The 13601-nt window shown below is 45.4% G+C and overlaps 1 protein-coding gene across 1 annotated transcript in view; it reads right to left on the bottom strand.

Moving 5' to 3' along the window:
* Positions 1–13601, bottom strand: part of CCDC171 (coiled-coil domain containing 171) — a 177429-nt gene that overhangs the window by 151826 nt on the left and 12002 nt on the right. The window contains 1 exon segment of the mRNA XM_084504852.1: positions 5952–6133. Within this exon segment, the coding sequence (XP_084360978.1) occupies positions 5952–6133 (182 nt within the window).

The following is a 13601-nucleotide window of genomic DNA, read 5'->3' as shown; positions in this document are numbered from 1 at the left end:
TCCTTTTCAAATTTACGGAGGGTAAATACACCCAATCAAATTATTTAAACAGAGAAATCATTGCTTGCCTTCCTCTTCTTCCTTTCATCTCGTAATTCCTATGTTAATAAGCCACTATGTCACAAAAAGAAACAAAAGAAACAAACAAAAACAAGCAAACAAACAAAAACTTGTGAAAGTATTTTGAAGCAAAAAAAAATCTTTGTTTTAAAAGGGCTATTCAAGCTTCCCAGTACATAGCACTTTCCATCTGAAGGCAATTCTGCCTAGGCCAATATACACAGCTTGCAATACCTGACAATAGATTTCCTGTAGATCTCTTTGAGGGCACAAATGTCTACCTTGTTGGTCAATAATCAGTGTTTTGAGTTGATGAGCTTTGATGTTCCCTGTAGGAATTTTCTTTTGTACTTCATCTTTAATGCAGTGCTCTAACTTCCTAGCAATCAATGCTTTAAACACTTCTGCCTTTCAGGGGAAAAATAAGAGAACACAGCTAAAAATTGTATGTCACTTACTCCTTTAAGGACCCCTATTATCCTGCAAGTACCAATTCTTTACAGTTGGTTGCAGAAAATATTTAAAAACACCTTTGATAGAAAACTTACAACAAAGTAAAGAATCATTGGGTCACCATACTTCTCTGCAGTGACAAGGGTTCTACCAAGAATGTCTTCGTTCAGACCACACGCTCAGACAAGGTGGTGTATTGGGTTTATGTGGGAAGGTTTTATAGCAGGAGAGCCACAGGAGTGGCCTCTGTGAGCAGAGCCCAGCAGCTGCCCCGTATCAGACCAGAGCCAGTTTCAAACAGCTCCAAAAAGGACCTGCTGTTGGACAGAGCTGAGTCAGTGAGCAACGCTGGTGGAGCCTCTTGGAGAGCAGATTGAAGAAAGGGAGAAAGAAACCTGCTGCACAACAGCAGCTGGGAGAGAGGAATAGGAAGCAGCCCTGCAGACCCCAGGGTCAGTGCAGCAGGAGGGCAGGAGGTGCTCCAGGCATGCAGCAGCAGTTCCCCTGTGGGCTGTGGAGAGGCCCCTGGTGGAGCAGGCTGTCCCCCTGCAGCCCATGGGTCCCACATGGAGCAGATCTCCACACTGCAGCCTGTGCAGGAGCCCCCAGTGGAGCTTTTAGGACAGTCTATGGGTTACTCCCATAGACTAATACTCTTTGGTTTTGCTAACCTTAGAAAGACTCCCTTTTGTTTAGAAACTGAATTATGTTAAACAGTTATGTATAAGAACTACTAAGTAGTTCTTAATAGTAAAAAATAATCAAGCTATTCCCAACTTTGATTTCTGAATTCAGAAGTTGAGATAAGCTACAGGCTAGGATAATTACTAGTGCTACTGGACTCAGTAGCTCTGTGGAGTCACAGCTGCAAAATCCACATTCATACCACACCTGGCTGGGAGGAAAGTAGCCAAATAATGAACCCCCAGTAGTCTAGCATATACTTAAGCTGGAGATCCCAGAAGTCTCAGAAAGAATAGCTTTGGTCTAGTGGACAGGAATAAGCTTTCCCATAACTGGGATCAGGAACAAGCCATAAATCCAGCGATTTAGTTGGAGAGCCTTTGGAGACCCAATTTGTTAAAATGGCTTCCTGTGAAAAATGCAGAAAGATCACAGTAAGTCTTCCTGCTCATTTAATCCTATTCAATATCATGGCAAGAGACGTTTTGTAAAAATAAACCAAAGCTATTCAGCTGGTCTGCAAATTCTGCTATTACGCTTACATCACATATTCTTGTTCCTAGAAATTACTAATCATAAGGCATCTCCCAAGCAGGGAGGAAAAGGAGGAGGAAATGAATTATTCATATAAAATGATTCTTTGGAAGACTGAAGTCTGACAGAACCATGTTTATACATGAAGATCAAAGAAATGCAAGTCCCTTCCTAAGTCTGGAAAGGGATTTTATACGTTCCTCTGGTTTGAAGACAGAGAGTTTTGACCACTCAAACATGACAGTAAGGGAATCATGACTACTCTAAGATGCGAAGTATTACCAATTGCTAACTGAAAATGTAACCTTATTTTCCTCTCTTCTTTCATGTTGCTATAATTGAAGATACAACTCAATCTGAATTTAGTAATATTTATAAAAGGCAAGTAGCAGCACTGGGTGCACAGGGAGTCTACACTCTACCAACACGCACACACAAACATCGAACTTTCTGACTGTGGCCCCACACGGCTCTTTAAGGCCTCAGAGACTGCTCGCCAGGTGCCGAGCAATCCCACTGCAGCCTTGTCATTTTTAGTAGCAGAGTCCCACACCTTGACCTCAATTTGGTCCCATATTTCAGGATCATAAGGTGTCTGATTGTTAATAAAGGGAATAAGCTGTAAGGTTACCAGGACAGTCTTTGTTCCTAAGGATGTATGATTCCCCATAATGCGCAGCTGCTTAACAGTGAGGGGCAGTTGTGTGCGCAGCTCCGCTTCTCTCAGCTTGAGCTTCTTCCCAGCTCTGGTGTGCAATTTCCAGCAACTTCCAGAAGCTCAGTACGAGCTTCTCTGAGCGGTTTGCTGAGTTTGGCCAAACCTATCTTCATGAGGCGATCAATGTGCCTGTTCCTGTCCTGGTCCCTGTTCTGCTAGCCTGTCCCTATTCGTTCCTTTTTCCTACTTCTTTATTGATGACATAACTTCATTACATCTTGTTGCCTTTTTTATCTTGAGGACAGGCTCCCCTCTCATACCCTTCTCCCCACAGCAGTCCTTTTCAAACAACTTTTCATTGGTCAAGCAACTTTGCCCGATAACCAGCAAACACCCAGCAACTTCCATACCTTAATGACTGGAGAACAAGCAACCCCAGACTGCATGGTGTCTCCTGAATCACCCTTCTTTGTGCCCTCTAAACTCTTTTACATTCCTGATGGCCTCATCATTAAGACTCTGATGGTATCACCAACCATGGGGCTTGTTGACCCCCACAGCCACACTCCCACATCTCCCCCTTCTTTATTAATATCAACCATCTTCTTGACACAAATTATTAATCCATGTATCACAATGTGCAGGCACTATGGTATGATTTTTTTCATCTGAAAAATTAACAAGGACCATGTGAATTTAGAATGGGAACCTAAAGCAAACCACAATATTGTAAAAACAATACACACAGAAACAAACTATATTTAAACTAATCCCCTAACGTCTCCTGTTGTATCAATGCAATACATGGGTTTCCTCCAAAGACATAAACAAAAATTATAATAATGTAATACATAGCTATTCACACTCTCCCCACACTTAAAAAAAATAGAGATATTTATCTCTTCAGGTACATCTTCCAGAACTTAAAAAAATAAACTGGGAAAAGCATGTGCAAGGAAAGTAATGACTAGTTTGTTGGAAAACAGTACATCAAAACTTAAAATCATTTTATACTGGAAAGTAGTTAACATCTGTCAGACTCTAATTGACTAGAATACATGGAGCCAGTTACGCATGTCAAAACCAGTTGTAGGATTTCAGAATCTTAGAGAAGTCTCGGAGCTTTTCCAACTCCTATGCATATGAAACTTCGCCAGAGTAACACCTTAGTCACCTGCACTTAAAAGGTACAAAGACAAACATATTTCACTATGTTTCTATATTTCACTATATATACATCTATGTGTGCATATATGCACACTTACTACATATATATGCCTATAAAAACATTGCTGATGCAAAATAGTTTATTAATTTTATATATATATATAAATGTGTGTATAAACAATATAATTGCACAAGTAGTTTAAGAAAAAACTCTGGAGTGCTTCTGGGAAGGAATATTATCTTCTGGCTAACCACAGGGTGATGCTATTGCACTTATTGTTGAACTCCAAAGCTTTCTTCTATTATGGAACAGATGGCATACAAAGCACACCCTATAAAGCACACTACAGAACCTGTTAGAAATAAGAGGGATTACTTTCCCTCCAGTTCATGTAAACTTTTTGGATTTCAGCATAGCTTTCAATACTGTATCTCAAAGTATCCTTCTGGGCAAAATGTCCAGCCAGCATACAGCTAGACAAACACATAATATGATGGGTGAACAACTGGTTGATGGGTCAGGCTCAAAGGGTTTATTTAGTAAATGGGGTGAGGTCAGACTGGTGGCCAGTCACTGGTGGGGTTTTGCAAGGCTCCATTTTAGCCTCTTCTCTTTAATGTTTTCATAAATGACGTGGTACCAGGACTTAAAGGTCTGCTAATTAAGTCTGATGACAACACTAAATTGGGAGGAGTTGTTGACTCCCTTGAGGGTAGAGAGGCTTTGCAGAGAGATGTTGTTGACAAATGAGAGGGCTGGGCAATCACCAACTGCATGAAATTCAACAAGAGCAAATGCCAGATTCTGCACCTGACACGTGGCAGCCCTGGCTGTATGCACAGTCTGGAGGGACCAGAGGTTGGGGAACAGCCCCACAGGAAGGGATCTGGGAGTTCTCATCAATGTCAAGTTGAACATGAGCCAGCAGCGTGCCCTGGCAGCCAGGAAGGCCACTGTGCCCTGGGGTGCATCCAGCACAGCATCGCTAGCTGGTCGAGGGAAGGGATTGTCCTGCTGTGCTCTGTGCTGGTGCAGCCTCACGTTGAGTAAGTGCAATTTAGGCAACACAGTGTAAGAAGTAAATCAAATTATTAGAAAGCATCTAAAGATGGTGAAGGGCCTAGAGGGCAAGACGTATGAGGCACAGCTGAGGTCCCTTGGTTTGCTCAGCCCTGAGCAGGCTGAGGGGAGGCCTCATGGCAGCCTGCAGCTCCCTCACGAGGGGAGCGGAGGGGCAGGCGCTGAGCTCTGCTCTCTGGGGACAGCGACAGGACCCGAGGGAACGGCATGGAGCTGGGACAGGGGAGGGTCAGGCTGGGGGTTAGGGAAAGGGTCTGCACCCAGAGGGTGCTTGGGCACTGGGCCAGGCTCCCCAGGGCAGCAGTCAAGGCACTGAGCCTGCTGGAGTTCAAGAACTGTTTGGACAACGCTCTCAAGACACATGGCCTGATTTTTGGGTGGTCCTGTGTGGACTCAAGTACTGTAGTCAATGATCCTTGTGGGTCCCTTCCAACTCAGGATATTATTTGAATCTATGGTGACATATCTGAGAGACACATTTCAATAGGTTAACCTGACTTCATTTCCATGCTTACCTTAGGATGTTCATAGCCAAGTTCACAGTTACAGCTCTTGAAATGCAGCTTTTCCAAATGGGATTCGTGCACCTATTCAGAATCTCACTTCTTTGTATGTACTACAACCAATATTAAACTTCATCTAGTTTTCATTTCATAGCTTGGGATATCTTGGAAATATCTTTAAAACTTAAAACAGTTTACCTTTGGAGTGAACAATTTTCTAGCTTTACTACATTTACAAACCAAATACCTGCCTCTGCAGATCACCTTTACTTCTGCATACGCATCCCCTGACACAGAATACAATGTCCCAAGCAATCCATATCCTCTTTCAACCCTGGGCCAAACATCACTTAAGAATCCTGTCATCACAGTGGGTTCCATAACACTGTTTTGTCTCCTTACTATACAAGTGATATTCATGTTTAGAGGCTACTGTGCGTCAGGCTAGGGAAGTCAAAAGGGAAATGAAGTCATGGACTGGGTCTTGGGCTTCCCTGATTCTGCTACCTCAGCTCTGAACCACAGTACAAGTGGGCCTCAACACCATAGTACACTGGTAGCTTGGTTTAGTTTCTAACATTAAGCCAGCTATAACACGTTCCATCAAAACAAGGAAGACTGCAAAACAGTAAGCATAACTTTGTACAGCTTTATATATTCTTCAGAAACATGCTGCAATATTTATCTATTTGTGAGACTTGTTTTTTCTCTACCAGGAGAAAACCCAACACACCACATAGACTTGTTCACCAAAAAAAGTTCCAAGCATCATCTAATGCAATTCATCTTTCCAACTATTAATACACCATACCTGCAAAACACTTTCCAGTTTGGTTCTCTCCTTAAGAAGCAATTCATATTCATCCTTGCATTTTCTGAGAATATCATCCTTTTCATTTGCAAGTCTTTGCTGTTGTTCTTTCCACTTTTGTTGAGCAATATGAAATGCTTTCTCAGTCTCTACCACTTTCTGCTGAAGTTTTTCATTCGATGCTATTGTTTTCAGAAAAATAGAAAGACAAATATTACTGCTAAGCATGTTCAGAATAAAAAAGTATAACATATGCTGGTTTATCTGTGTATTGTGATATTCTGTGAAACATGAGAACATTAACATTTTGGGCACTGGAGAACACCACTTCCTCAATAAAGAAACAATAAAATTTTGAGTTTCTGTAGTACCTTTCACACAAGGACATAAGGATGCTTCAGAGGTTTTTATAAACTGAAACCCTTCTCCTCTCGTAAAAGACTAAAAACCTGAGATAACTCAAGTGAGGTCTTTATAACACAGAGGACAATTTCAGATTTCTACAGTACTTGGCTGGCTAATTTCCATATTTCTATCTGATAGATGCTGGTCTCTAGCATTTAACTTTGAGCTCAGTTAAAGACAATTAAAGACTTTAAAGGCATGCATCTGCCTAATAAAAGGAGCTATAAGAAAACCATGCTGAGTGATGCTGTTGAGATGCTGGAAGAAAAAGATGACATTCAGAAGAACACAGATGGCCTTGGGTGCTGGGCCTATATGAGCCTTTTGAAGTTCAACAAGGCCAAGTGCAATGTCCTGCACCTGAGTCAGGGCAATCCTAGGCGTGAATACAGGCTGGGTGATGAGTAGGTAGACAGCAGCTGTGGAGGAATGGTTATGTGAAGTAGGTCATGTGAATGTTGAGCAACTAGGAGGTCGCGAGCTAACAAAGTATCGAACGCAGCTCCTATGAGTCTGAGAAAGTGCGTAAATGAGTCTGAGAAAGTACGTAAAATCTGGGAGGTTTCAGGGAGGTTTCAGGTACAAGGACACGATATCTGTTGGTGGTCTGGGAAAGTACTAACTGTGTTATTTAGGTTGATGGGAGTGAGAAACTAGCTGATAAAATTAAGAAATGCACTAACCAATCATGAGCTTAGCTTTTGCAATATGTATGAGCTAATTATATTGAATTAGATAAAAGACGACTGAGCTATCCAATAAATTGAAGTTCACTGATCACTCATATTGAGCGTCTGTGTCTTCCTTCTGTCGACAACAAATGTCCTCGCAACAAGCAGCCATGCAGAGAAGGACTTGGGGCAGTGGTGGATAAAAAACTGAACACAAACCGGCAAACCATATCCTGGGCTGCATCAACAGAAGCTTGGCAAGCAGGCTGAAGGAAGTGATTCTCCCCCTCTGCTCTGCTCTTATGAGACCCCACCTGGAGCATTGCATTCAGCTCTGGGGCCCCCAACATAAGAAGGACATGGACCTATTAAAAGAGGTCCAGAGGAGGGCCACAGAGATGACCGAAGGGCTGGAGCACCTCTCCTGTGAAGACGTGTTGAGTTGGGATTGTTTAGTGTGGAGAAGAGAAGGCTACAGAGAGATCTCATTGCAGCTTCCAGTATTTAAAGGGGGCCTACAGGAAAGCTGGGGAGGGACTCTTTGTCAGAGAGTGTTGTAATAGGATGAGGGGTAATGGCTTTAAACTAGAAGAGGGGAGATTTAAAACTAAAAGTGGGGAGATTTAGATCAGACAGTAGGAAGAAATCCTTCACTCAGAGGGTGGCGAGGCACTGGAACAGGTTGCCCAGAAGCTGTGGATGCTCCATCCCTGGAGGTATTCAAGGCCAAGTTCAATGGGGTTTTGAGAAACCTGGTCTAGAGGGTGGTGTCCCTGCCATATGGGCAGGGATGGATCCAGATGGTGTTTAAACTCCGTTCCAGCCCAAGCCATTCAATGATTCTACAACCCAAAGCAGGTTAGGCTAGTGAAAAAAGGCTTGGCTTTTCCAAGGAAACTTCATGCTGCCCCAAAGATTTAAACCTTCAGCCCTGCAAATGTCCTGAGATAGGGGAATATTGTATATGCTCTTCTGCAAAACCTTAAATGCTGTGGAAACCTTCATTACCTATCCTTATTAATAGTTTGACTAGGAACATTGTTGTATTTCACAAGCTGGCTTTTGGATGGAAGTATTTTCTATCAGGTTCTCACTTCTATGAACACAACTAAATGCACTGGCATTTCAGTGATCACCACTCTCTAACAGGTTTTTATTTCACATTCATATGAGTTTTCTGAAAATTCTTCCCACCTGAAGAAGAGCAAAACAAACAAAAGAGGCACATTAAGACAAGACAGAGAATCAGTGGACAAAACAATGAGAAAGGACTGCAAGATGGCAGAAAATCAAGACTCACTGAGAACAGCAGAAAAACAATTTGGAGGAAATACTGAGGAGGGCTACAGGCCACAAACAAGCCCTTCTGTCCATGCCGCTAAATCACAGAACCACAGAAGTGTAGGGGTTGGAAGGGACCTTGAAAGATCGTTGGGTCCAACCCCCCTGCCAAAGCAGGTTCCTCAGAGCAGGCTGCCCAGGTAGGCATCCAGATGGGCCTTGAATATCTCCAGGGAAGGAGACTCCACAACGTCCCTGGGCAGCCTGTTCCAGTGCTCCGTCACCCTCACCATCAAGAAGTTCTTTTGCATGTCAGTATGGAACTTCCTGTGCTCTAACTTGCAGCCATTGCCCCTTGTCCTATCCCCACCAACCACTGAGAAGATGTTGGCTACATCCTTCTGTCCCCCACCCCTCAGATATTTATATACACTGAGGAGATCCCCTCTCAGTCTTCTTTTCTCCAGGCTGAACAGACCCAGGTCTCTCAGCCTTTCCTCATAGGGAAGATGCTCCAGGCCCTGTATCATCTTTGTGGCCCTCCGCTGGACTCTTTCCAGGAGATCCCTGTCTTTCCTGTACTGGGGAGCCCAGAACTGGACACAGTACTCCAGGTGAGGCCTGACCAGGGCAGAGTAGAGGGGGAGGATCACCTCCCTTGACCTGATGGCCACGCTCCTTTTAATGCACGCCAGGATCCCATTAACCCTCTTGGCCACGAGGGCACAGTGCTGGCTCATGGTCAACCTGTTGTCCACCAGGACCCCCAGGTCCTTCTCCTCAGAGCTCCTCTCCAGCAGGTCATCCCCCAGCCTGTACTGATACATTGGGTTGTTCCTTCCCAGCTGCAGGACTCTACACTTGCTCTTATTAAATCTCACTCGGTTTCTTCCTGCCCATCTCTCCAGCCAGTCCAGGTCTCGCTGAATGGCAGCACAGCCTTCTGGCATGTCAGCCACTCCTCCCAGCTTTGTGTCATCGGCGTACCTGCTGAGGGCACACACTATTCCCTCATCAAGGTCGTCGATGAAGATGTTGAACAAGACCGGACCCAGCACCGACCCCTTCTTGAAGACTGGAGTGACACCGGCTATCCTCCAGTCTTCAGGCACCTCACCCATTCTCCAGGACCTTTCAAAGATGATAGAGAGTGGTTTGGCAATCACCTCTGCCAACTCCCTTAGCACACGTGGATGCATCCCATCGGGGCCAATGAATTTGTGTGCATTGATCCCACTCAGACACTCCCAGACCACTCCCTTGTCAACAAGGGGGGAGCTCTCCATTTCCGAGACTCTTTCTCCTCCCTCCCAGTGTACAGGAGTCCTGGGGGGAATCCTTGAAGCAAAGACTGAAGCAAAGAAAGCATTCAGTATCTCTGCCTTCTCAGTGTCTCCCATTACCAGGACACCCCCCTCGTTCAGCAAGGGACCCACATTATCCCTAGTCTTCCTTTTACTGTTTACATATTAAATATATATATATATATATATATATATATTATCCTTTATCTGTTTTGCAAGCCTCATCTCTAGCAGGCTTTAGCCTTCCTTGTCACGTCCCTGCAGGCCCTGACAACACATCTATACTCTTTCCAAGAAGACAGGCCCTTTTTCCGCATTTCATAAACCTTCCTCTTCCTTTTGATCTTGCCGATGAGATCCTTGCTCATCCACACAGGTCTCCTGCCCCCCTTCCCTGATTTTCCTACTCTTAGCTTGCAAGAAGTGCTGTTTAAATGTAGCCCAGCTCTCACATGCACCCTTGCCTTCTAGCATCCTATCCCATGAGATACTCCCAAGCAGGTCCTGGAAGAGGTCAAAGTTGGCTCTCCAAAAGTCCAGGGTAGCAATCCTGCTTTTCGCGTTACTTCTTCAACCAAGTTCCATCTTGAACTCCACCATCTCATGGTTGCTGCATCCCAAGCTGCCCCCAACCTTCACATCCCTAACAAGCCCATCCCTGTTGGTAAGGACAAGGTCCAGAACTACCCCCTGCCTCGTTGGCTCCTCCACCACCTGCATCAGAAAATTGTCTTCAACACATCGTAGGAACCATTCGGACTGTGCATGCCTGGCTGAGTTGCTTACCCAAGAGATGTTTGGATAATTTAAGTCCCCCACGAGAACCAGTGCCTGGGACTGTGAGGCTACATCCAGCTGCTTGTAGAAGGCCTCATTGACCTCCTCCTCCTGATCTGGTGACCTGTAGTACAGCCCCACAGCATTGTCCCCCATACCAGCCCACCCCTTAATTCTTACCCACAAGCTCTCCACTTGTCCTTCACCCTCCCCCAGCTGGAGCTGGGTACACTCTAATTGCTCCGTCACATAAAGGGCAACCCCACCCCCTCACCTCCCCAGCCTGTCTTCCCTATAAAGGACATAGCCCTCCATGACTGAGTTCCAGTCGTGCGAGCTGTCCCACCACGTCTCAGTGATTGCAATGTGATCGTGGCCCTGCAACCGAACACAGATCTCGAGCTCATCCTGTTTATTTCCCATGCTTTGCACATTGGTATACAGAATGCCAGGTGGGGTCACATCACAGCAGCAAATAACTGAATAAAGCTCCAAGTGACCAAGGAAAACGAGCAGTAAACCACAAACAGCAAAAGAGCTGTGAAGCAACTTCATAATTATTTGACTTCTTTAGTGGCTGTTGCAAAGGAAAAAAAACAGTTTGGGGAATTTCAACCAATTTAATTCATTGCCAATTAACAGACAACTAAACACTGTTTCTTCCAACACGAGAAACAAACTAATATACTGACACACACGGAAAACACCCCTCATTTCTGCAAAATCTCTCTGACCTCCTTTTTGCTCTCCAATCCTCTCACTGCATATTGCAATCAGTCCATTTGCTGAGGTGATGGGCAGTGCAGGAGATCAGGGGCAGTGCACTGTGGTTCCTCCACCAATGGTAGTGCCTTTTGAGTCCTACCTCTGTCTCTGCTTGGGCCATCACTGCTTTGGCCCCAGCCCTACTCTGTTCCTGCCTCTCCTTTCTTCTTCTCTAGCTACCTCTCCCTCCTGCTGCTCTGGTGATGTTTCTTTTTTCTTCTTTTTGCTTCATCTCAGCATTTACCACCATTTCTGGGCTACTTTTCTACAGAAGTACCACGCGCTTACTGGTGGGCACACTTTCATGCTTGCTGGGTTCATCAGCTGTGGAGCTGACTACAACATACCTCCTCCTGAAGAGGTAACCAACAGCCCCATGCCCACGCTAGCAGCCAACAAATACAGCTTTTTCTAAATCATGAAGTATATAACAACATGAGATTTTAACTGTTTTAAAATGCACATGCATACTGATCACTTCTAAAGCAGAACAAAAACTGTCATGCAAATTAGCAATAATATGAACATGTAAAGAAAGATAGCCTTCCTTTATGTAAGAAACTAACACTTGCAGTAGCAAGGGAATCCTTCAAAAAAAGTATTTAAAAAGCCTTCTTCCATTTTGCAATCCCCAAAAAACAATGTTTTACTTTCCCTTTTATTCTCCAAAGCAGTGGAAAAAAGGGAGTAAAAACTTCAGCTTTCTAATTGTCTTAGAAATATCTGGTACAATATGTATTTCCAAGTTTCCAAGTCTCCTTCACACCTTGGAAGAAGAAGATCTACACTAGCAGCACTCTGAACTCTTCACTGAAAATAAAAGATTCAGCAAACTCACAATTGTATCACAGAATCGTCTAGGTTGGAAGAGACCTCCAAGATCATCGAGTCCAACCTCTGACCTAACACTAACAAGTCCTCCACTAAACCATATTGCTAAGCTCAACGTCTAAACATCTGCTGAAGACCTCCAGGGATGGTGACTCCACCACTTCCCTGGGCGGCCCATTCCAATGCCTAACAACTCTCTCAGTAAAGAAGTTCTTCCTAATATCCAACTTAAACCTCCCCTAGCACAATTTGAGTCCATTCCCCCTCATCCTGTCACCAGGCATGTGGGAGAACAGACCAACCCCCACCTCGCTACCTGAGCCTCCTTTTCTCCAGGCTGAATAAGCCCAGCTCCCTCAGCCGCTCCTCGTAGGACTTGTTCTCCAGGCCCCTCACCAGCTTCGTCGCCCTTCTCTGGACTCACTCGAGCACCTCGATGTCCTTCTTGTAGCGAGGGGCCCAAAACTGAACACAGTACTCGAGGTGCGGCCTCACCAGAGCTGAGTACAGGGGGACAATCACCTCCCTAGCCCTGCTGGCCACACTGCTTCTTATACAAGCCAGGATGCCGTTGGCCTTCTTGGCCACCTGAGCACACTGCTGGCTCATATTCAGCCGACTATCCACCATCACTCCCAGGTCCTTCTCTGCCTGGCAGCTCTCCAACCATTCCTCTCCCAGCCTGTAGCTCTGCTTGGGGTTATTGCGCCCCAGATGCAGGACCCGGCACTTGGCCTTGTTGAACTTCATGCAGTTGACCTCAGCCCATCGGTGCAGCCTATCCAGATCCTCCTGCAGAGCCTTCCTACCCTCAAGCAGATCGACACACGTACTTAACTTGGTGTCATCTGTGAACTAACTGAGGGTGCACTCGATCCCCTCATCCAAATCATTGATGAAGATATTAAAGAGGACTGGCCCCAGCACTGAGTCCTGAGGGATGCCACTAGTGATTGGCCTCCATCTGGATTTGACTCCATTCACCACGACTCTTTGGGCCTGGCTATCCAGTCAGTTTCTAACCCAACGAAGTGTACGCCAGCCCAAGCCATGAGCAGCCAGTTTCTTGAGGAGAATGCTGTGGGAAATGGTGTCAAAAGCCTTGCTGAAGTCAAGGTAGACCACATCCACAGCCTTTCCCTCGTCCACCCAGCGCGTCACTTTGTCATAGAAGGAGATCAGGTTCATCAAGCAGGATCTGCCTTTCATAAACCCATGCTGACTGGGCCTGATCGCCTGCTTGCCCTGCAAGTGCTGCGTGATGACTCTCAGGAGGATCTGCTCCATGAGCTTCCCTGGCACTCAGGTCAAACTGACAGGCCTGTAGTTTCCCGGGTCTGCCCTCCGGCCTTTCTTGTACATGGGCGTCACGTTTGCTAGCCGCCAGTCTATTTCGACCTCCCCTAATAGCCAGGAGTGCTGATAAATGACGGAAAGAGGCTTGGCCAGCTCCTCCACCAGTTCTCTCAGTACCCTTGGGTGGATCCCATCTGGCCCCATCAACTTGTGCACATCCAAGTGCTGTAGCAGGTCGCCAACCATTTCCTCGTGGATTATGAGGGCCACACCCTGCTCCCCATCCCCTTCCACCAGCTCAGGGTACTGAGTATCCAGAG

The sequence above is a fragment of the Aythya ferina genome, assembly GCF_964211825.1.
Source record: "Aythya ferina genome assembly, chromosome: Z".
NCBI lineage: Eukaryota > Metazoa > Chordata > Aves > Anseriformes > Anatidae > Aythya > Aythya ferina.
The sequence above is the reverse complement of the archived record's forward strand: the minus strand, read 5'-3'. Positions and strand labels throughout refer to the sequence as shown.